This window comes from Rhinolophus ferrumequinum, chromosome 14 (assembly GCF_004115265.2).
Source record: "Rhinolophus ferrumequinum isolate MPI-CBG mRhiFer1 chromosome 14, mRhiFer1_v1.p, whole genome shotgun sequence".
Classification (NCBI taxonomy): Eukaryota; Metazoa; Chordata; class Mammalia; order Chiroptera; family Rhinolophidae; genus Rhinolophus; species Rhinolophus ferrumequinum.
Genome location: NC_046297.1, coordinates 26,147,166 through 26,172,822, shown reverse-complemented (window position 1 = coordinate 26,172,822; position 25,657 = coordinate 26,147,166). Strand labels below are relative to the sequence as shown.

At 35.6% G+C, this 25,657-nt stretch overlaps 1 protein-coding gene across 12 annotated transcripts in view; it reads right to left on the bottom strand.

Annotated features, from left to right (window-relative positions):
* LOC117034109 (suppression of tumorigenicity 18 protein) overlaps positions 1-25,657 on the bottom strand; it is a 152,328-nt gene that overhangs the window by 47,976 nt on the left and 78,695 nt on the right. For 10 of the 12 annotated variants that reach the window (XM_033126809.1, XM_033126808.1, XM_033126816.1 and 7 more), the window contains 6 exons: positions 22,526-23,317; positions 16,087-16,221; positions 14,075-14,165; positions 12,922-13,026; positions 10,269-10,462; positions 7,855-8,066 (listed from right to left, as the gene is read on the bottom strand). In XM_033126809.1, coding sequence (XP_032982700.1) covers positions 7,855-8,066; positions 10,269-10,462; positions 12,922-13,026; positions 14,075-14,165; positions 16,087-16,221; positions 22,526-23,317 — 1,529 coding nt within the window. The remainder of the gene's footprint in view (positions 1-7,854; positions 8,067-10,268; positions 10,463-12,921; positions 13,027-14,074; positions 14,166-16,086; positions 16,222-22,525; positions 23,318-25,657) is intronic. The other 2 variants (XM_033126807.1, XM_033126818.1) reach the window with 2 other exon arrangements.

Genomic DNA, 25,657 nt, shown 5'->3' with positions numbered 1-25,657 from the left:
CATCATACATCAATTTACATTTAACTTCTGGACACCTTCTCTACTCTTTTTCCTTTTGGCTGGCAAAGCAGGAGTCTTCTTTGGATGTGTTAGCAAGATCCCTAATGCATGTGGAGCCAGTTACTTCCCAGGGGATTTATTTTAACTCCCCATTTACACTGTGCCCACACCTCCCCACCATCCCCCATCCCTGCCCCAAGAGTTGCCATTGTGTGGCCCACAATAGCTGGGCTTAGTGCTTACTCACTGTTTGCCCCTGATTTAGGAAATAAAAGCACCTCTTCTGTTTGCTTGTTTTACCTGTAAAGTTCCTATTTTTCAATCTCTCAGCCTACAAGATAGATATGCTTTATTATTATAAATTATATTTATATTTGTATTAGGAGGCAAATACACTTCTAATATGTTTGTACTAAGATGCTTTGGCCATATCTTTCTGTCCTTTTTAGTAAATAGTTTAATCTCCTGTGATAGTTTTAAGCCCTGAATTTAACAGTACAGTTTATCCAGGATAATAACTTAGTAACCACAACATCTTATGCCATCTATATAAAATCAAATACATTTTTATACCAGCATTAATAAACCTTAGTTACAAAAATCCAAGATATTAACCATATCAATGCCATGTGCTCTCTCCATGATATAATAATGTATTCCGCCATCAGCATATCAAAACAATTATTGGCTTCATTGTGACATATAACTAAAGCAATGAAATAGAGCTATAGCAATCAAGTTTAATAACCAATGTAAAGTAAATTGCTAAATACTGTAGTTGCAGACATTTTTCATAAAAAAAAAAAAAAAAACTTGGGTTAAGACTGCACAACCAACATGCACATAAAATTCCAGACCTCTGTGACAGATGGCTTAGCAAAAAGAAGCCATGTGACTGGGCTGCAGAGTTTTATAGTACAAAACCCATAAATAGTGCAAATTTGATCTCGCTGAAAAAGATATCAATTATTCCAAGGCAACACTAATATATATTTTAGTTTTTACAGAAAAAGTTCCAAATAGTAAATTAAAAAAAAAAAGTGTAGTTGTTGTAATTATACATCATGAGTAATCATGTGCTGGTTGAAAAAGAAAGAAAATCATTCCTAATGTTTAAAAGAGGCACTTTTCTACAGCCTGAGCTCAAGCCGGCTGCTCAGAGCACCTGACGGGAGAGAGCCGGGCCACACATTTGGGTAGCAGAGTACAGATGGGCTTTAAGTGAGCACACAGATGCATTCAACAATTACACACAGTACCAGAGAAGCGTCCCTTTCTGCTCATAGATGGGTGGATCACATGTTTACTGCATGGAGTTTTATTCAGTGCAGTATCAATACTTGTCTCTGTGCTTAAAACTCCAAATGGCAGGACAACCAGGAGAGGGTATGCAGGAGGCCACGGGAGGAGGTGGCAGTAGTTCTACAGCTGACACGGAGGCCTGCCCCCCAGACTTTTAATATTCTAATTTCTCAGAGTGCTACTTGGGATCCTTACTTTATTCATTTAAATTAAGTTTTTCAGTTTTTTCGAGGGTAGGCATACGTCTACTACTATTCACGTACTTTCCAACTTATGAGCATATCAAAGACCATTTATTTCATCCACTTTCAAGCTTCAGATGATACCTATGATTTATTTACGCATTAAGTTGTTGAGAAAACACTTAATATTTTTGAGCTACTATATTTTGAGGAAAAGAAAATGGAAAAACTATGTTGTTCCTGCCTTCAAGGAGCTTATTTTATACATATAAGAGATTTGTAGTGAAAAGTATTTAATAAATATGTTATAAATTAGTATTAAACTGAAAGTTGACATAATTACTCATTATAATCCTTATTTGTACTATAAATAAGAAGTGTCTCAGTTGTCCATCAACAGAGAAACAATTATTGAAATTATGCTACATCTATTTAATGGCACATTATGTGACCACTAAAATAATTATAAGGACTTTATAGTAACATGGAAAAGACATAGCACTGTAAACAGAAAACAACCTGGCATCCCTACTATGTGTACAAGTAGGAAAAATAGGTAGAAATTTGTTTCCAGAAGAAGAACAAAGAGGAAAATACATAAATTATTGTAGTTATAGTATTTAGAGAATAGGTTTGTGGCTATTTTCCTCTGATATTTTCCAGGCAAATGATGATATTACATTGTTTCAACTATTAAAAATGTTATCATACACTCAAAGATGGTGAAGTTAATGAAAGCAAATTTATAATTTTAAAAGAGAAGAACATCTATCAATAAGGGAAAATGACCTCAAATTTTAGTCATCTTTGTTTGATTCATTGTTTGGCTTCAGCAATTTTAGAACATGGACCATGTAAAGGTTAAAGACAGAATTCTGAGCAACAAAAAAAAAATCTACACGTGCAGATGGAAAGCATTCAGCTTAGAACCATTTACTCAAGTGATTTAAGTAGGTAGCACTGATCATTATAATCTTAAATGTTCTGATTATGAAAATTATTAATTTTCAAAATATTGGTAGAATAGGAGAGCACTGTTTTCCTTTTTTTGGCAAGTTTTCTACCATGTTTCCCTGAAAATAAGACCTCGCCGGACAATCAGCTCTAATGCGTCTTTCGGAGCAAAAATTAATATAAGACCAGGTATTATATTATATTATATTATATTATATTATATTATATTATATTATATTATATTATATTATATTATATTATATTATATTATATTATATTATATTATATTATATTATATTATATTAAAGACCCGGTCTTATATTATAGGAAAGTAAGACCAGGTCTGATATCAATTTTTGCTCCAAAAGACACATTAGAGCTGATTGTCCAGCTAGGTCTTATTTTCAGGGAAAAAGGGTATAATAAAACAGGATAGATCACCCACCATCTTTTTCTTTTTGACTTGGCAAAAGGGAAGTGCAAAATGAAGTGTACCTCAGACTAGGTTTCTGCTGTAATTAACCCTGGCTTTCATCTCTCCACTTGTTTGTTCATTCTTACTTCAGGGTATTTGTTTGGAGAGTATCTTTTCAGGATTGAAAGCTATCTTTTCAAAGCAGGCAAGATATTAACAATAAACAAATAAAATGAAAATATCTAATTGTTACTAAGCAGTAATTGAGTATTAAAGCTATTAAATTAAGAGTATAAACTTGTGAAATGTACTCAATGTAAATAGAAGGGAATTCAGAGGAGAAATGTGTCTGTTATAAGGTATAAAATTAAAATAAAATTTCCCAAAAATCTTTGTCTGGGACTTGGAATCATAGTCAGTGAAAACTCTTGGGTGGGTCAGCAGTCTGTATACCACATAAGGACAAAATATTTAAGAAGATAAGAACAGGCATGAATTCAAATTTCAGCTGCAAAAATTATAGTGTGCCACTAGGAGAATATTATTTCATATCTCTGTATTACTGTTTCTTTATCCTCAAAATGAGATAATATCTGCTTCACAGAGTTTCCAGAAGGACTAAAAAGGATTAATGTGGGCACAGTGCTTATTTACAGTACCTGGTACATAGTAAGCATGCAATAAATGACAACTAATAATAATAATTTGATTGGGTTTTTGAATACTAAAAGAAACATGTCCCTAAACTGATATACACAGAGGTAAAGCATCAGTTACTAAATATCTATTTTCCCTACGCATGTATTAGTCAGTTCCTTGAAATCCTTGTCCTGAGTCCCTCATAACATTTCACTCACAGTATATAGTATAATCTGTCTTGATGTTAAAGTTACCGAAAAGGCTGCTTTTGGACTCTAACCATCCTGAGAGCCACCAGGCTATTTCTGATATTAGGCAGCAATAATGGCGATATGATATCATGTTGTTTCTAGGCCTTGTTCAAGCACAAAACAGACTTTGAACTTTAAACATTTCAAGCAACTGTCAATTTTTTGTTTTCTTTTAAGGCACACTGTGCATATGCCACTTTGTCTAAACAGGTGGGGAAAACACCAAAACAAACAACAGAATGCTTGGCAAGCAGCAGTGATTAGGATAAAGATAGACTGTGAAGTGTGTTTCTACCTCTGTTGATGAGGGTAGGAGGAAGGATGGAAAATGGGGAATGTCTCTGATGCATGCTGGCACAGGCTCTCACGGGGCTGGAAGAAATCGCTCAGCAAACTCAACAAACCCAGGATGCTCACTCCTTGCCTACTGCCCATTTTGATTGAATGCTGGGATCTTATCAGTACCAGCAGTCACCAGACTAAAGGGGGAAGCTGTGGTCCATCCATGTTTTACAAACTCATATTAATTCCAAATTAAAATAAAGGACATTATAGAAATCTTAGAAGCAACGAAAGTACTAGAATCAAGAGGGCTCATACTTCAGACAAAATTAACTTTAACTATTATGATATATACTAAGTATTGATATTACTAATTTTTTCACCTAATTTTTTTTAAGTATCTCCTCAAAGAGATACTTAATATACATATAAGTGATCTTTGGCAGTTTAGATGTGTTATGTAATGTAGGATTGTATTTTAACAAATAATTCCTTTAAAAATTAATGTTCAGAATATAATGGAGTTGAGCCTGGGCAATAATGGGCCATGTTAGCACTGATATCCTTAGCACAGTGTTGGGAAGGGGCTGATGAAGGAAGCATTTTAGTGTTAGGTAGACAGCTGTTCGAGGAAGCTGAGAAGCTTTGGAAGGAGAACACTGTAGAATATCCACGTCATCTGTCCATTGTTTTTAGTGTGTAGGAACTCAGAGCTCTCTTGCCCCTCTGAAAACAGCCTCTGCTTCCTTTATCTTCCATAAGAGTAGGAATTTTGAAAATCATGAATACAGATCTCTTACTAAACTTGAAATCAGTTGAGAAAAAAAAATCTGTATTAGCCCCAAGTGGGTATGAAGGCAATTTCGAAGTTAGTGTCCTGAGGCTTAATTAAAAAAAAAGGTTATGTCTGTGTGACATCATGATCTGTAATTTGCTCTTCTATTGGGCTCTTTAAGCTACTTCACAGAAGCTGATTATGTAAAAGAAAGGACTGGATGGAGATAGAAATAAAATAGGAAATCAGCCTTTGCTCACATTCTGATCAAATTCCCGGCAAAGCCACCCACGCCTCCTCTGAACATGAGGAGTGTTATCTCTGAAAACCTTTAGCTTTCTACCTAAAATGACCATTTCTTTTGTCCTGCTTTGTCTATAAGCCTGAAGGCAGGGTCTGTGATGGAATCTAACCTGGTCTTGAGCAGTCCAGAACTTAAAGACCTTTCGGTTGGTATAACTAAGAGTTCATCTGCCAGAATGTCTCTCTAATAAATCAAAAATGCTCGGCTATAGAAATCAAGAGTAGGGAAAAGCTGTACATCTCTACATCCTTTGTTTAAATAGGGAAATCAAGAGATCTATGGATTTTTTGCATCAGAAATAAACATACTAACAACTTGCCATGGAGGAAAAAAAATCATAGTAGAAAGAGAATCAGGCTAATATCCAATGTGGAGGGGAAGACTGTTTATACTTAATCTAATGTTAAGTAGAAAACACAGAGCAAAGTGCAACGCTGACAACAGAAATGGCCCACATTGGGTACTGTTTGATCAGAGGCCATTTTTCAGGATTAATTAATTTGGCTTTACTCTCTCTCTTTTTTTTTTTTTTTTTTTACTACAATAATTATTTTTTTGTGGTTTTGGAATTTATGAGTTTCTCTTCTATATTCAGAAATAGGATCCAACTAGGACAGAATTCTGCAAATTGTTACAGTTGTGTGCAAATGCATGCCTGGAAGAAGGATTCTGCACAAAATGACATTGTAGGGTACCATATTTATGTTATTTTAATAACCACTATGTCAAACGAGACAATTTTCATGGGAAAATGGTTTTTAAAACTTCCAGAACAACAAACTTCTTCTAAAAGTCAATCTGTGCATGTTCTATGTCTTCCATCCTCATCATCACATCAATGGTTTGGCTTCCGCAGTTCAGACTTGGTTGGAAGTTTGGAGGCTGAGACCTGCAGTGGGATTCCTGTAACACTACGCAGGTGTTATCTGCTCCATAGGACAACCCTGGCACACAGAGTGCTCCCAATAGGAACATAAAAACATACACGGGAAATTGGTTATTTGAATTTTTGAAATGTGCCAATTTAACAGTTACTTTTCTGAAGAGAAATGTATTTTACAAGAGAAGAACATCTATTGATAAGGGAAAATGCCCTCAAATTTTAGTCATCTTTGTTTGATTCATTGTTTGGCTTCAGCAATTAATAGAACAGGGAGCATGTAAAGGTTAAAGGCAGAATTCTGAGGAACAAAAAATCTACATGTGCAGATGGAAAGCATTCAGCCTAGAACCATTTACTCAAATGATTTAAGTAGCACTAATCATTATAATATTGATATTTTTATTTTCATAGAACAATCTACACAAACAAATAATGAAGTCCTAAGAAGGAAGATATTTTAGTATTTCTCCCAAGACCTGCATATTAGAATATCCCTTTAAAAAGGAAAAATTTATTCAGGTTTCTACAAATAAATTTAAAAATGACTAAAGTTGCATTTTAAAGTACCCTAGGTCATTTATTTATGTAAATAATTTTTGACTTAGATTCCTTTGTATTTGGATAGCTTGGTATTTTCTTTATGTTTTTTTAGAGGATATGTTTTTCTTTGTTTAAGAACCTCATTTGTTTAAAAATTGTTTTTGAGTGTTTTTTGGCCACCAACTCTTCCTGGGGCTTACTTGGCTCGTATTTGTCCAGAAGCTAATTCTGATTCTTCTGTCAAATGCTCCATGGCACTGTATTCCCGCTCTCCTGAAGGCCTGGCATGGCACAGGTGAGCAGCTGACCACGCCAGAGATGGGGCTGTGCTTAAAGGGAAAAAGAGAGCTATATCCTTTAATCGCCTAAGTCTTTGGGTTAGAATTTAACCCAGGGCGTCTTTCACTTAAAGCATGGGTAAAATCCCTTTTCCAAATAAGCCTGCACACTTTATTTCAGTTGGCTTCGGCCATCTAGGTGGAGAAATGATTTATTTTAACTGAGCCCTTTGTGTAGGTACGAGTTACTGACTCCTGCTTATGGCAGGAGCAGTTCCTACCCTCCCTCGAAGGATTAATGTGACTGTAGTGATCAATCCTTCTTCTCAAAAGGCAAGACTTGGAGGATTTCTGTTTATTGTTTTCATCAAGGTATCATAAACATAGATATTGATTTCTTGTTGTTAGTTGGAGAGGCAAGGTTATTAGAGAAATGTGATTAACTTCAGGGGCTTCAGAAATGTGGCATCTTCATAAATTTCACAGAATTTGATTTTGGATTTGAATGCCCTCAGTTCTCAAGTCCGCCTGAACTATCTCTTGTTGATTTACCTTGTGTCCTTTGAGATTACCAGGGCAACTTAGGCTAGGAACATGTGCAATAAAGTTTCATGAGTCAATTTTGCAAATATTTTACAAGTCCCTGTTTAATCCAACATTTCCCACTATCTTTGAATTGCAGACAGCGAAAAGCTTCCATTGTTCAGACTGATTTTAATGGCAATCCTCTTTTATTGTGTGCCAAACTCCTCAACACAAAAATATGTTTGAAACCTAAAAATTCTTTGGGGAGCCAAAGAATCTCCATAACTCACTTCTCACCCAACTTTGGTTCACTACCTTCAAGAACAGCCACTCTGTCACTCCTCCTTGAACCCTCCTAGCTCAACTCTGTCAATTAGTGCTCGTCTGAGCCTCTTCCTACGACAAGCAGGGGCTGTGCTTCAGTGGGGAGCAGTGTGGTAGTGAATGTGGTTAGGAACATGAAAGGCAGTTTATTCTTACGGTTCAGTCTCTGTCCCACCCTCCAGGCTCTTGGACTGGCCTACCTTGGCATGCAGGCTCTGTGGTTTGTTGGAGAGGATGTCTGCAGCTTCCCTGCAGTGGGTGGAAAGGTTCAGGATGGCAGCAGCTGCCGCTATGTGGGTGTCTTCACTACACTGACCGTAGCTGTAAGAGCTGGCACGGCAATGGCTCTGTGTGTGGGCGCCTGCACTAGGCAGTCGATTAGGAAATTTCCCTGGATTTGAAAAATGCTTTGCTGTTGAAAAGAGATTTGATTAGCAATTGCATGTACATGGTTTTAGTCATTAAATTGATTTGTTTTAAAGATATAACTTCTTGCATTAAAATATGTGAAGAATAAATTAGAACATTATCCATTATCCATTGGTACATTAAATGAAGTTTATTCAGATTGTTTTTCACAGAAGTTCACAGATCAAATGATGTGATTGCTGGGAAAGAATGCCTATTCTCTTAATATTTTTTGTATTTATGCTTCTTATGACAAAACTCCATAACTAATGTTATGGGGCAGCATTTGTGGCAAAAATTGTATATTAAAAGCTACACTAACAAAAAGAAAACACATCAGAGACTACAGAGTCTTAAGGCTTGTACATCTACAAACTATGTATGTGTGAAAACCAGTAATTCTAGTAGACAAAAAATGTATCCTTTCAATATTTATTTTCACAATTAACAAGTTATATTTAGACACGGAATTGCATTTTTATTATTTGATATGCAGGTTTGTTTTGTACTTAAACCAGTAGAAGTTGTTCTTCATCTAATTAGATGGAACTAAATAGATTGCAGAGCCTTTGCACATTCAGATAGAGCATGTTGAGTAAAGGACGTAGAAAATGTTCTCAAAGTGAACAGAAAGGCAATTTTCTTATCAAGGCTGAGCTTCTGTTTTATGTTTCTGTCATGGATACCAAGGCAATGCTGAGAGATAGAATTAAACATATTTCTCTTCACTCTGGGTGTTAGTACACATCACTCAAGGTTACGGGAGAAACACCCAACATGTATTGTGGGATCATATAAAGCATTTAGTTATTTATTTTGCTGTAAATATTGTTTATTTTTAATATTTGATCATTATTTTTCTTCAAATAAAATTTAAAACATTACCAAATTTATGCCTATAATTATAAAAATATGCAAATTTCACTGTTTTGCATTTTTAAACCAATATTCATATTATGAGTCTAATAGATTACCCTTATTAACTAACTTCACTAGAATTAAACATATATGTATATGTTATATTTTGTGTATATATATAATAAAACTGTATAAAACTATACATAAAATGTATAAATAGATATGAAATATACTGTGTGTGTGTGTGTAATTTTTTTTCCCGACTCTAATAGAGTCTCAGTGATTATTAATGTTGTCTGGGACCTATTTTTGGTAAGAATAGGTAAAATATCTTTTGGAGTATAATGTATTTCTCATTGATGGGCAAACTCGTTTCAAGTCTGTTTATCCACTGCTGGGTTTCACATGGCATTCTAGTTCTTTGAAAAAGGTGATCAGCATCACAGAAGGAAGCACATACTCTGTGTCCTAAGAGCACTCAGTCTAGGTAACTAGGTGTGAGATCAAAGGGATTCCGTGGAATTGTAAAATGTGTAAAATTCATGGTCTATGGAGGACACAAAGTGGAGAATTATTTTTCTTCTTCCCTTAATGATTAAGTTATCATAATGCAGAAATCAATCCTGGGTTTATTTCCAACATTCACTTTCTCTCCTTTTCATTACAGTATTCAACGACTCTAAACAACTTGAAGAAATGTGTTAGTAAAAATACCAAGTTTCATAGATTATAGCATGTTTGAGTTATGAACACATCTTCTAGGTGAATGTGTGAGCATTAGTGTATTAACACATTTTAAATGTTTTTATACCAATTCTTAAATTTTTGGATAAACATCTCTACAGCCACACATATTTTTTCTAGGACAAAAATTGATTCTTAAATGGTGAATTTCTTCTTCGACTTTTCACTTTCCCCCCTACGTTCAGTCTGAATGCGTTTGCTGATTTAAGTAATGTTTTAAGTAGTTTTTCAATATTTTATCTATTAAATTTCCATAGTTTCAATATGAATTAAAATTACTTTATTATAATAGTTATTATAGTTTTCAATATATTAATCCCAACCCCAGCCAAATGTGAATTAAATATTTTTTTAGAACTATTGTATTTAGATTCAATAATGGCACCATACTTGTAGAATAATTAATGTATTAACTATTCACCATATTCAGTGTAATTTCATGTGAAATGCTGATCAATTAATCATTGTTTATTTTATTTCATTGTACAATGTATTTTCTCTCCTCCCAGCATTAAGTAGCATATTTGAGTATATGTACTTCCTCTCAACACATACATATACATTATGTATGTTTTCTGAATAAGTATTAGAATTCAAAGCTTACATTCAGGAAACGGTGGCGTTTTCTGTCCTTGACTTGTTTGTATGAAGGGGCGTTTACCAAAAACCTGGGCATCGAAGCTGGCATAATCAAATGGTACTTTTCCAAATTTCTCTTGTTCTTTTGACACCGTGGCTCTGGGAGAGATGATGGCTTGTGATCGGAAATTGAATTCAATTTGCTTCACCAAGCTTGTCCTGAAGAGTTCAAAAGAAATGCAATGAAACTATGGGTCAGTGTATTAGCATCAGAATTTAAAGCAGAGCAGGTGTGTCATGCCTGTAGGTACTCATAGAGACACTGCACTTTGGAAAAGAGCTGTGATTATAGCATGACAGATCAGAGAGGTCTGCACCAAGAGTAAGAGATAGGGAGGAAGGACTTTGGGCTCTTGGTGGCTAAGGCGAGGCTTCGGTGAAAAAGAGATGTGCAGTCTTCTATTCACCTTATGTAAATACCATGAGGAACAAGTATTTGATATATGTTAGCTTTTCTTTAGAGAAAAGCGCCATATAACTAGTATTAGGGCACTGACAAGGTGTGCACGTTCTGCTTATCAGGACTGTTAATCAAATTAACAGTGAAAAGTCATGATTGTAACTAGTGAGGAAAAGTCATTATATTCTGTTCAGAAGAAGAGATGCTGAGCTCTGTCTGCTCTGTTCATCAGAACTGGCAGGAACCTAACACCTGAAAGGGGCAGTATAGGCACCAGAAACTTGATTCCTGAACTATGAGTTTCTCTTTAGGCTTCTCCCCTTCCTTGCTAACTTCAGTTTGAATGTTTTTGTTAATTCTAATAATATTTTAAATAGTATTTCAATATTTTATATATTAAATTGCCATCATTTCAGTATAAATCAAAACTATTGTATTGTAATAATCATATTTTTCAGAAAAATTAGCCTAATCTAAGCTAAATGTCAATTGAATATTCTTTTAAAATTATTATATTTGGATTAAACAACGGCATAAGTAAGAAAAGATTAAATACTACCATTTGCAACAACATGGCTGGATCTTGACGTTATTATACTAAACATAAAAAGTCAGGCAGAAAACCTCAAGAACCATATGACTTCACTCACATGTGGGATATAAAATTGAAAGCAACAAAAGAACAAGACAAACAAAGAAACAAAATCTCAGAGACACATACAACAGTTTAGTGGTTACCAGAGTGTAAGAGGAGTGTGGCAGAAGAGGGAAAGGGCGTCAAATATATGGTGATGGAAGGAGAACTGACTGTGGTGAGCATACAACGTGATATATAGATGATGTATTATAGAAACATACACCTGAAACCTATATAATTTTACTAATCAATTTCACCCCAATAAATTTAATATAAAAAACTTAAAAAAACATAAACAAAGACATCATATTTATACAGTATCAATTACAGCCAAGGAAAACACAAATGTTGTGCTGTGGTCTAATAGCAAACCAGCATAAAAAAATACATCTTTGAGAATTAAGCAATATCAAAAAAACAAACAAAAAAATATATATATATATAGTCTTTTGTTTTCTACCAAAACAAGCCTGACTCATCAGAATGTCAAACTTCTGATTATTTTTTTTGGGATTTGGTAAATTTTTTTTCAGCTGAAACAAAAATATTTGAGTGATTAGTTTATCTTGTAATTGTATGTGTAACTTGGTCAATACTCCTAATGCTGCATATATGTTCTAGTCTAAAATGATATTTATTTTTTAAGAAATGAACAAAATGAAACTTAATGTTATTTCTGTATTTGATAAATAACCTACTTAGGGAGAAACTAGAGAATACTAACGAAGAATATTGTTATAAGATTTAAAATTGCTAGTTATTCAGTGATTCATATTCTTCACTTGACATAGTCTTCACTCATATGATTTGAATGCCAATTTTGACTCTTAATTAAATCTATAGATGCAAATATTAAGGAAAATCATATCACAAAAATATTCCTATTATTTTGCATTTCAGTATGCAGTAACAACAATGAAGATCTAGTCATCTGTTTTAATCCTGAAATCACCTTTTTCACATATATGATTTTTATATTAATAAATGTACAACTTCACATTAAGTGGCATCATACATAATTTATTATTTTGCTATAAGTAAGGCTATGCAAACTACTATATATTGTGAAGCATCCAGGACCAATAGGAAATATTTTACCAGTAGTTATCAACTCTTGGAATAAATTTTTGTTTTAAAGAAACTATATATATATATATATGTGGAACAGAAGGATGAATATATAACATCACACAGTTTGAGTGGGTATGGGTGATTTTTGATGGCATTTTCTGTGGCAGAACGGATAAGTCAATCATAAGGAAAAGATTACCTGGCTAGTGGGATGGGTTTTGTTTATTGATGCAGAATTTTGATTAATATATGTTATCATATACTTTATTTCTTTCAGATTAATCTACATTATGTTGCCTTTGCATACAGATTAATTTCAAGTGAAACTTTGGGAGAGTCTAGAAGTTCCATTAAGTGACAGTATGATCAACCAGACCAGCCTCTCGAGTGGATATTGGTAGCTGAGAATGAAGATCAGGCTATAGTGAACTGGTGCCTGAGGAGTGACAGAGCCATTGTGTAGGGGCATGACATGAATAGAGTATCAAGGACATCATGGGAGAGTCATACCTGTGAACCTGTTCAGGACACTGCCTGGTTTGGGGAGAATCAAGCTGACTTTTGTCTTGGGATACTGCCAATTTTTCAGCTGCAGCAATTGGACAACCAGAAAGACTGTTTTAAAAAAAGTGGGAGGATTTAAGTTAAAAAGATGATGTAATTTGCTTTGGCATGTACCTCACAACATTCTTGGTACACACTAAATGTTAATCCATGTTAGTAGTTCTCTTAATACCATTCTCATACCTAAAGATCCCAAACAGTTTTGCAAACTATAGTGTCAACATCTGACCCTCAACCCCATCTCAGAGATGATAAATAACAAACTCATTTTTTAAATCAAAATATTATTTAAGGGAGAAATAACTAAATTATTCTAAAACTTCATAATATTTTCGATGAAATGTGCTTATTCCAATTGCAATGTAGCCAACTATAAATGTTAGCATGATAGTTCCATGATTTATCTAAGAATATTTAGCAAAATGGTAAGGACTTAGTTTGATATCATAGTTTAAATTGAAAGAATAGAATATGAAGGTTTCCAGCAATATGCTTATAAAACAAATAGTATCTCAAGACCATATGATCTATACATGATATAAAATACACATAAAACAATAAACATTTTACCAAAACAATTTATATATACACAATATATTTGTATATAAATGCACACTTGTGTTTTTAGTTGTGGTCTCAATGAGATGACTCTCAAAGAAATGAAATATTTACTTTCAACCAGGTTTATAGTTAAAACCACAGTATATTGAAGCCCTTTTGATACCTTTTAAATGCTTATTGGATGGGATTAAAGATATCCCATAAGCTACTCTTTTCAATGTCAAAACAGCCATGATGATGGTCCAAAGCAAAAGAGAACACACTCTACTTGTATGATTATTTGAATACATAACCATAGTCTTCAAATGTAACTTTTTTTTGTTAGCATAATTGGCTGCGAAATGAAAATTTCTAGGAAAGTAAATAATGAGGTAATTTTTTTCTTCTCTCTGACAAATACTTATGTATTTCAAGTGGTAAGGTATTTGGTACTGATCCAGTAATTTTGATAACACATTGTTAGTTCCTTATTTTATTGGTGGAAAGTTTCTCCCACTTGTTTTTGTAATGAGAAAGATTAGAAACTCATCACAATTACCTCCTGTGGGTATTGCGGTTGCTGTTCACATGTCCTCTTCCTGTGCATCCTGGGGTGGGACACTTGAGCACATTTTCATGCATGGCAAGAACTAAGAACAAAATATCACATAAAAGGAAAAAATAATATACCATAAATATATAACACACTAACAAATTGATTTCTCAACTTAAATAAATTTAGTTACATTATCCACCATGCTCCCTCCCCATAGACATTTGGGTTGAAATAAGTGAGCACATGCAGACTTCAAAAATTAAATTCAGCAAGCTTGTTCAAGTTTTAGTTTATCTAAACTTCACGTTATGGTTAACACTAGACTTAATCGAGACTATTCTGCTTATATTTAACTTAAACTGAAAAGCTCATAACCTTCCTTTCACATTTATGTGTTTTTCCCTGGGATGAATGGAAACCATTATTTGTCAAATAGTAGTTCTTTTCCTTTTCTGCACATTGTGAAGTTCTGAATATAGTTTTATTTATTTTCTAAGATATTATTTTGAAACTTGTCCATCGCCCCCTACTCTCCACCCTCACTGCCATTCAATTGTTGGTGAGAGGATGGTTGGGTGAACAATCAGGTAAAGAGTTTGGGAAACTGCTAATCTAGTGGGAGAGTGCTGAGATGATTAGATTCAGTGCTTTAAAAAAATGCTTTTGAGAAGGGTAATGTTGAGGCCTTCCCATCACTGTGGTTTGTATGATCTAAGAGGTGATTATATATATATATATATATATATATATATATATATATATATATATATGATTATATATATATATATATACGTGTGTGTATATATATATATATATATATATACACGTATAAATACATATATATATATATATATATACATGGATATATATATAATCTCCATGGGATGTGGAGTACAGCATAGGGAAGATAGTCAATCGTATTGTAACAGCCATATATGATGTTAAAGTGGTAGTAGATTGGGGGTGGTTATCGCTTTGTAGGGGGTGTAAATGTCTAACTATCACATTGCTTTATATACCTGAAACTAATAAAAAAAAGTAGATGTGACACAGATACTTCAGAACTTAAGGGGCAGCCCTTTCCTTTCCCTTCAGTTTCTTAGCTCATTGCAGGGCTGTGGGTGGGGAGACTAACTCAAGTTTGCTCTTGATCAGGGCCCTCAGCTGCTGTAGGATGTCCTGAGGCAACATCACAGACATCACATACCCCTAAGTGCCGAGTGGTTAGGGTGGACATTGGTGATGTGATTCACTTTCCATATTTAAATGATGTACGGAGGTTAACACTGTTTGTGGCTTCAGGAAACTATGCCTCCAAGTGAGAAAGGGCTCTGCAGTCCCACAGTGTATTAACCATGTCTTTTATTTTCTGTATCCTGATACTTGGACATCTGAGGTCTTGCTAACCCTGGAGAGATTGTCCCTCCTAGGGATACCTAATTCCTAGAGATAGTAAATACTTTACAGATACAACAAACAAATTCTGAGCCCTCAACCAACTGCCTCCTTCATGGGGCTCTTATATTTCAGGACACTCTCCACCTGCTCTAATCTCCAAGAGCCAGAAACCAGACAATTATAGAATGCCCCTAAATCCCAGAGCCCACTGAAAGAATTCAAACTTTTCAATCCTAAACCTGCTTACTCTGCTCTTTCCCATGGAAACCACAATAAAGGCTCTTGCCCATAATTCCCCCCTCCCTCTGCCCCTGACTAACCCAGGTGCTTCCCAGGTAGCCCTGCCTGGTGTGGCCTGCCACCTCCTCTCGGGTACTGTGAGTAACAAATTATTTTCTCATTGTCAGTCATCTCTTGATCTATTGGTCTGACTATACCCCAAATTTTCTATTAGTACACTATATTTTAAATACCAGGCTAGATGAAAATCATCTTTACACATAGAAAACTTTATATTTCCATTCTAATTCCAAATTAGACGAGAAAGAAGATAACTTTGTGATGTCATGGCATATATAACAAAGCACCTACTTCTTTAAGGGATAAACAGTACTCACTTTCCAGGGGAACCCGCACCTTGTGGGGGCATCCCGAAAGGCTGCGGTGATGGGGGTAGAGCCCTGTCACATGTCCTGTGCCATCACACCCTGGGATAGGGCATTTGGTCTCCCTCTTTTCAGGCCTCGGTGAATCTACAGAGAAATTAAATTGAGAGATTCATTTGCTTATACTTCTTTCCCTTCTCTTTCAATAGAGTGGCCTTGCAGCGTGACATTCTCATTTTATTCAGTTTATCATCATGAACACTCTTCTCACATTGCCTTGAATAAGACCCTCAACTAAGACCTGTGGAAACATAAAACATGTTTTCAATTTTCTTAGTTTCCTAAACAAAGGCTGACACAGGGCAAGGGAGTGTTAAAACAGAGATGGTTTTAAGTTGTCATGTCACATCCTGTAGTTAGAGCCTCATTATGAAAAATCAATTCCACACCATAGGATGCACAGGCTCCTGAAAAAAAAGGAAAAAGCGAGAAAGAATTTATTTAAACCAAAGCTATCTCCGTTTGAAGGAGTCTGGAAAAAGCCAAGTTCAAAATTACATTGTATGTTTTTTCTTCTTTGTCAAAAATTATATGTCCATAGTTATGTGGGTTTATTTCTGGGTTCTCAATTATATTCCATTGGTCTGTGTGTCTGTTTTTCTGCCAATACCATGCTGTTTTGATTATTGTTGTCTTGTAGAACAAGGTAAAGTCAGTGAGTATGATACCTCTAGCATTGTCTTTTTTCTTAGGATTGCTTTGGCTACTTGGAGTCTTTTGTGGTTCCATACAAATCTGATGATTTTTTGTTCTATTTCTTTAAAAAATGCCATTGGGACTTTGATGGGGATTGCATTAAATCTGTATATTGCTTTGGGTAACACAACATTCATTTATGATGAAAACACTTAAAAATAGGTATAGAAGGAAAAATACCTTAACATACGTTTATTAACATAATAAAGGCCATATATGACAAATCCTCAGCTAATATAATTAACAGTGAAAAACTGAAGCCCTTTCCTCTACGTTCAGGAACACGACAGGGCTGTCCCCTATCACCTCTGCTTTTTCACATGCAAAAGGATGAAACTGGAGCGCTATCTGTCACCATATACATAAATTAATTCAAAATGGATCAAAGACCTAAGCATAAGACCTGAAACAGTAAACTGCATAGAAGAAAACATAGGTACTAAACTTATGGACCTTGAGTTCAAAGAGCATTTTATGAATTTGACTACAAAAGTAAGGGAAGTAAAAGCTAAAATTACTGAATGGGACTATATCAAACTTTAAAGCTTCTGCACAGTAAAAGAAACCATCGACAAAATAAAGAGGCAACCAACCCAATGGGAAAAGATTTTTGCAAACAGTGCCTCCGATAAGGGGCTAGTATCCAAAATATACAAGAACTCATACAACTCAACAACAAAAAAACAAACAACCCCATTGGAAAATGGGCAGAGGACCTGAAGAGACATTTCTCCAAAGAGGACATACAAATGGCAAATAGACATATGAAAAAATGTTCAACGTCACTAATCATCAGAGAAATGCAAATAAAAACTACAATGAGATATCACCTCATCCCAGTTAGAATCGCTGTCATCAACAAGACAAATAATAACAGGTGTTGGAGAGGCTGTGGAGAAAAAGGAACCCTCACACACTGTTGGTGGGAATGCAGATTGGTGCAGCTGCTATGTAAGGCAGTGTGGAGGTTCCTCAAAAAATTACGAATAGAATTACCATATGACCCAGAAATCCCTCTCCTGGCTATCTACCCATAAAATCTGAAAACATTTATCTGTAAAGATATATATGCTCCTGTGTTCATTGCAGCTTTACTTAAGGTGGACAAGACTTGGAAATAACCAAAATGTCCTTTGATAAGGGAATGAATAAGGAATTTTTGGTATATATACACAATGAAATACTGTTTGGTGATAAGATGAAACAGTACCATTTGTGACAACATGGATGGATTTTGAGATTATAATGTTAAGCAAAATCAATCAGACAGAAAAAGTAAACAACCATATGACTTCAATGATATGTGATATATAAAACTGAAAACAACAACAGAACAAGACAAACAAATGAAGAAACAAAAACTCATAGACAACAGTTTAGGGATTACCAGAGATTAAAGGGGGCGGGGGGCTCTAGAAGAGGGGAAATGGGGTCTAACATATGGTGATGGAAAGAGATCTGATTCTGGGTGGTGAACACACAATATGAGATATAGATAATGTATTACAGAATTGTACACCTGAAATCTATATAACTTTACTAAAAAGTGATCACCCCAATAAACTTTAATTTTAAAAAAAATTACAAAACAATGAAGCCACCATATCTGAGAAATACCTCTCTGGCCTTGTCACTGTGGGTCCCTGGAAGCATGTGGCCCTAAGCTTCGGGTCCCAGCGGCTGGCTGCTCCTAGACAGGTGTGGAATCTGCTCCGATGAGTTAGTACAGGGAGTGAAGAATGCCATCTGGTGCCATGCCCAACTAATTGTCTGTGCTGCAGAGGCCCAAAATTTCAAAACCCCAGTGGTTTGTCATTTTGGATTATTTTGCAGTGACTACAGAGAAGAAACTGTTGATTTTACTCTGAATGCAGAAACTAAAGAACGGAGGCAATAGGAATAAGGTTTGGCAAAGAATCATTCTTGTGGGAGACTTAGAGAGAATGGTAATACAAAGAGTGGAGGCTGCCTTGAGTGGCCTGGAGAACAGAGTGCTGCCAAGAACATGGGGTGGGGGTGGGGATCACAGGTGCAGCCAGGCAGGGAATAGGGACACCTCCTAACACATTTTGTGAGGCTGCCATCAGACAGCAGCTTAGAAGGGGAGGGCTGAAGCTTAGCAAGCTTAGGGTTTTAATTTTCTGGCACACACATTGCTGAGGGTTAAAGGGTTCTATAAATATATAAAATAAACCAGGACTAACATGAATACCATGGAGATTAAAGCTAACACAGAAGAGGCCTTCTTTAGATATTTTCATAATGGTGATCGAGATGGTAGATGAACTTAAAACAGAAATGCATTTATGTATGACAAACTGCCCCCTCACTCTTGCATGGGATGATACCAGTCATTGGGGCAAGCCTGTCACTCAGCATTCTGGGTATTTAGAGGAACCAGAAGCTGAACAGGTATGAAAACCTCAGGGAAAGGACCAATGTGGAATGGAAGCAGCTGGAGGCTTCTCAGAACATGAGGTATAAAGAAGAGTGAATACACTTGATGCTGAGAGTGAGAATAAATAATCTGTATGATCCTGCTGCCAGCAAACTGCGGATGATGGACTCCCTAGCAGGGTCGATGGCATGTATGCTCCTGCTCCCAGCGAGGCACCAAGAATAGGGCAATGTCACAGGAGGCAGCAGCTGTCTCCAGGGTCAAATACTGTGTTGAGCAGGCATGCCTCTGTGATAGCACGTCAATCCAGTTGTTGGATTATAAATGGTCCTGGGCAGATGGGCACAGCAGGTTGTATGTAATGCAATTATTTGGCAGCATGGTTTCAGCAAATGGGAGGAGCCAAGGATCCTTCAATTTATCATGCATGAGGGGGTCGGGTGCAGAGAGAGAAGAAAGCTCTAAGTTGACAGAAAGGAACAGTGGAAAGAGTTCCTTGAGCATCAGGCATTTTTGTTTAATGAGAGACAGGATTTAAATACCATGATTTCGAGAATGTACTCTGTTTTCTGTGACAAAGGGACATGTTAAGAGTTTTGACATGGTCTATGATTTTTTGGATATATATTTTATTTAATCCAAAAGTGTTGCAAAATTTCAAGTTGATCTGGGCATGTAATATCTGTAGACCACTAGTCAAAATCTTTGAAGTTTGATGATAGTGAAATATGAAAGTGAATTAGAAAAAAGGAGAAGTAATGTGTATTTTGGTGCCCTTCCTCTCTTGGATCTCATCCAGGTGAGACCACATTTCTAAACCACATTGAAAGGTTTGGCATCAAGCATTTCTCCTCCTTGCCACATTATTTATCTACAGGAAGCCAGAGAGGGTGTGGGAGATAAGGCAGGGCTGGCACCTGACCAGGTGTGGTCCACTGACAGTCCATCATGCACCTTTGTCAGCAAGCCTCTTCTCTGTGAGTGAAAAAAAGATGCTGATGAAATGCTCTATATGGCAGAACCTGTTTGCAAGATAAGAAGAAAGAGCTCCTGTGACTATCAGACCTGGCTTTTCTTCTTTGATTTTCTTTGTGGAATGCTACATAATGAAGGTGACCTTATATCCTGGTTTGCCTGGGACTGTCCTATTCACACTTGATATACTTATGTGACTGTTCATATCACTCCCCTTCACTCTAAAAGTGTCCTTGGCTGTACAATCAATTGTATGATGACTACTTATGTTGTAACCTAAAGTCTCACTAAATGCTTAGTAGTAGCGACAGGAGAGCCAAACTTTTTTTTTTTTTTCATTTTAGAATTGCTGACTCATCTGAAGACTTGGGTAAAATGATATTTTAAAATCCTAGTGTTCTCTTCTTAACAGCAGAGTCACATGCCCAAGGTGTATGAAAAATTAGGATGGTATTATGGAGAGCATGGCTCTCATTTAGGACAAGAAAAATGGAATGCATGCCAGAGAAAATAGTGCCTCTTAGTCAGCTGGCTCCAACATCTGGAACAAGGAACAGGAAGTGAATACTTAATTTGGACTCTGCAGGCATCCTCTGGGCTAAGCCTGCAGAGTTTCCCTGTATTGTGAGCTTCACATCTTTTTTTTTTTGTCTGTTTTATACCAGTGTGGTCTCCATGTTGCATAGGCTTTTAACACCCCACGGCAGGAATGTACCCTTCCCAATAAGACATACTATTGACTCATGCAGCCACACTGGTAATTTAGTAAGTCTCCAAGATGAAGTGTCTACAAGCCCAGATTCTATTTCTTTGTTAATTTTTGAAACCAAAAAATCTAAAACTTCTACAAAAATGACCATAGGATTGTCAAATATTTTAAGCTAAAGCACAAGTAGCTAAAGTTTCTCCAAATACTGGATTTTATTGGCTGGAAGTTATGAATTGTAAGATGAAACATCATTTTGTGTGCTAGTAAGAAGAAAAAACTATTGAAAATTAAATCATGCCACACCCTTCTTATTTAAGAGACGTTGAAATGGGAAACTATCTTAGAATGAATGAAATCAAGTATATTGGAAATTATGGGTTGGGGGAATTTGAAGTAAATGTCATCTCCTTTTCTGATTTCATAGTTCATTAACACACACACACACACACACACACACACAGACAAGTTCAACAGTTGCATATTAGTGGAGTGCACAGAGCTAAATACAGTGTTAATATTCTGTCTCCATCCCAACACTGGCAATATATGTGCATAGCATTATCTTGCTCCTCACCATATGTCATTATTTTATAAACTGCAAGAGAATATCTGACAAGATTGGAGGTGAATACTAAACTGGTCTTAAAAGGACAAATTATATCATTTATTTCTGCATAAATATCAGCTATTGGAACATCTAAACCATACTAACACATTATTCTCATAAGCATTTTGGGGCCACAACCTTGATCTTCTCTAAAATACTCCTGCCCTAATTCTGTGGTTCTCAGACTTTAGGGTGTCCAAGAGTCATCTTAGAAACTTGCTTTAAAAATAATCAAGTTCTGGAAGAGTGAGCCTGATGGGATCTCGGAAACACCCATCTTCAACAGCCTTCTAGGCACTTAAATATCACCATTTGGGAAATTCACTTAACTGCAGGAAACATCACCAAACCCAGCTGGTACAAGGCTGGGAGGGCAAAGGAGGGGATTATCTTTATGAAAGAAGGACCACAATTTCCCTAAAGTCTGAGGAATAATTGTAGTCTCCTCCAAGCACATTTTCTCTCTCATTCAAGTAGGCCCTGGGTTAGAGAGCTTGTAAAAAGCATAGGCTTATAAAAGCATTAACATCCAGTTTTATTCTAAGAAGGATCAGATCATCCTGCCTGACTTGCTGGTAGTTTGACATTATTTTGAAGCTCAAAGGCAGTCAGATGGTTCCAGAAAGAGGGTGGGAAAGAAAAACTAAATTTCTGAAATTGATTTGACTAATACAATGATTTCAAATCCAGTAATACTAATGTACTTCTAACATGTCCAATAAAGTGCTTTTTAAAAAAATATTATGTATTTTTAAGAAGCAGTCAAATTAAAAGAAATAGAGGCAATGATCCTTTTATCGTGTGTAATAAAGCTGACTAGTAAGTTTAATCTGAGAACAATCTAGAGAGTAGGAAAAAAAAGAAATTGTTTATTTTACAATATAAATTAGTTTTTAAATTTTAAGTTGTCAAAATACTACCTGGAAAAGGTAATTAAATCTTACTAATTTTCCCCCAAAACTTAAAGCAATTTTATTTCTAAAATAAATGGAAAGACATGTCTTACGTTTACTGCTAAAGATTTGTCTTCCACCCATGTCAATAACTTTGGTTTGCCTCCTTTCCCCTGTTAGGTGCTCCAGTAGAAATCTGTCCAGCTCTTTGTAGGTCTTGTGAAAAACACAACCTCGCTCAGCCTGCAGAGCAATTGCCTGCTCCAGCAAATTTAAGTTCCCCTTTGCTTTCTCCAGGTCAACAGACTCTTCTGTCATAGCTGCCAGGCACTGGTTATCATCTTCCTCAATCCCAAGGAATGAAGGCTGGGCTTTGCCATCCAGTGGTTCCATACAAGCACTCTGTAGGTCTCTCCTTCCTGTTTCAGAATCACACCTGTTTTCACAAGAGATAAATTTGTCACCTTCAGTTTTTATTTCAGGAACTTCCAATAGGTCTTTTCTATTATTCACTAAAATATATTTTGGGCCTCTACGTGATTTGGTTTCTTCTGAGAAGTTGGAGCCACTGTCCCAACCATTCTCTGAGCTTCCAGCGTTACTTTCGTTATCATCAGAGGAGCAGAACCTTAGCTGGGAGTCATCCATTTTGTCTTTTCCATCATTGGAATGAATCATAAAGCACTGATTTACTTCTTCACTCTCCACTTTTAGAGATTGGATGCCACTGTCATTTAAGTTTTCATTTATGGTCTGAACAGATGCATTTTTTTCAAATTTCCCCAAGTTCCTTAAAGATTTGGCTATGAGCTCTTGGTAACAGCCATATCTGTCTTCCTTCCCATTGGAGTTTTCTTGTGCAGTTGAATGAATATTCTCATCCATAAGTTTTATCATGATTTCTTCTATGGAAAAATAAAACCAATATTTGAAAAACAAGAAGAAATTTATTTAATAATTTAAAATTATTTTAAGAAATATTTTCAAAAAAAATTCAAGGAAATTATATATATATAATATATAATTATATTATATATATATATTATATATATATGAAATATGTGAGTATGTAGGATCTGTCAATTTTTTAAAATATTGGGAGAAAAGTATATATCCTCTTAAGACAATAAAAAACTTACACCTTAATATTCTGAGAATTACCTTTAAAAAAAATGAGCTATTAGAATTTTCAGTATATTAAGGTCTAAGTGCTTCTAGGGTACTGAAGTAGATACATAACAATAACAGACTGCTAACAGTGAAATTATTGTTACAGTACCTCTTATATTTGCAAATCTTAGCCACCTAGAATGAAATCAAATATACATAATACTATACATTATAAAGGAAATATTCATAAGATTTCTCTGTTAGCATGACAATATATTTTCAAAGCTTATTTGGTTTATGTTTTATGTTTTTTGTCTTCATACTTTCAGATTTTATGGAATGTTAGCTAAAATACATCTACATAGAGATGATAACTAAAAAAATTCTGAACCTTTCAAGACTTCCTGACCACTTTCATAATTGTCATATGAAAATTCCACGCTGAGGAAAATGGAAGCAAATGGGAAAATTAGTATGATCAAATAATATCTTAAAAAGTAACACATTTTCTGGTCTGGTACTTGTGTACATGTGTGTAAAAAGGAAATGAGACAAGAGATGGGGATGGTTGGAGGATGTTGAATGTTACCTAGTTCTCGGTACAGGGCCAACTGGCATCTTGACAGTTAAGGAGCCCTGTGACAAGTGCCCAACAGCCAATCTGTCTAGGATGGTGCATTGGATCTCTGTGGTCTAAGTACAGTTGTTAGTGTCACCCTCTTTCACTCTCTGCACTGGCCCAGTTTGGGTGACAAGATTGTACGTATATATATGTCAGCCTACTAAGCCTGTCCCAGTGCAAACACACTAATTAAGGGTACAGATTCTCTGGTGACCAAATCCTGGCCCAGCAGGAGGTGTAGTCTAGGGAGCACGGCCATTTCTGTGTCTTAAAAGGCAGGGTAGGGGAAGGGAAACACAAAATAATAAGCCCCCTTAAAAACTGCTAAAGATACCAAGTGAAGTGCATTCTGTGTTAATAAACATCTTTGGAGGGAAGAAAAGCACAGCCATCCTGTGTGAGGATTGAGAGAGAGGGTGTCTGTGTGGAAGACAATGTGTCTTTTTTCGTCTCGTTTAATTTTTTATAAACATTGTCTCTGATGAGGACACTCAAAAACACATCTCCATCATCTTCCTTTCTGGTAATTATCTCCCTAAATCAACACTGGACTGCCAGGATCAAGTAAATATTGCCATAGTAACTAAAAGCATTTTTGGATGAAGGGAAGAATTTAGTACAACACTAGCCCCTTTAAATAATACTGATTATAGGGTGCAGTCTTTTGTTGGGATCTATTCAACACAAAATGAAAAATTTAACATTTTACTTCCTAGAAAAGAGCCTGGATAAACAAGCACATAATATTTGATAGGATGGTCTACCCTCTTCTGAATTCATATCAGAGAAACTCCAGGTTTAAATAATATATTAAACATAGTCTAAAATGCAAATGAAGTTTTTCTCAATATCACGGTTGGCGATTAAGAGAAAGTGTAAAGGGTTATGATAATTTTAAAGTATTATGAACTACAGAAAACAAATAAAAAGCATTTTCAGTGAATATGCTCAATTCATTGAACTATTCTCTCACTCCACTTAACTACCCACATGTGTACAATAATGATTTATAGACATTATACCTAATTATGCATATTTGGGCTGTGTTAGAGTGCTAACAAAAGCTCTAGAAAGCAACAATTACCTCTGTTGCTTAGCTACATAGTTTAAAATATTCTTATTAAGTGCAGATCACCAGAGAGGCGGGAGTGACAAAAATGCACATGTGCACGACAATGCATTTCACTGTGCTGCTGCCAACTGCTAGCATTTTGGGTCATTTCCATTTTACATAATTGTTTGGTTCAATTGTTTGTTATATACTAAAAGAAAATATTTATTAATTGTTCTTCAGGAAAAAAAGGAGTCCTGCCGATAGAGGTGTCTATCTCACACGATGGTTTCCAGGGATGCTCTGCTAGCCTACAAACCAACTTTCTATGTACTCACCTCTCCCTGGCTTTCACTGTAATTTTAAGGAAAAAAAAAAAAAAAAAGTTGAGTGAGCTTTTGAAACTGACAGATCTGTGACAAGGCACTTGTTTCTTCTAGCTTTGTAATTAGCTGCCTACTT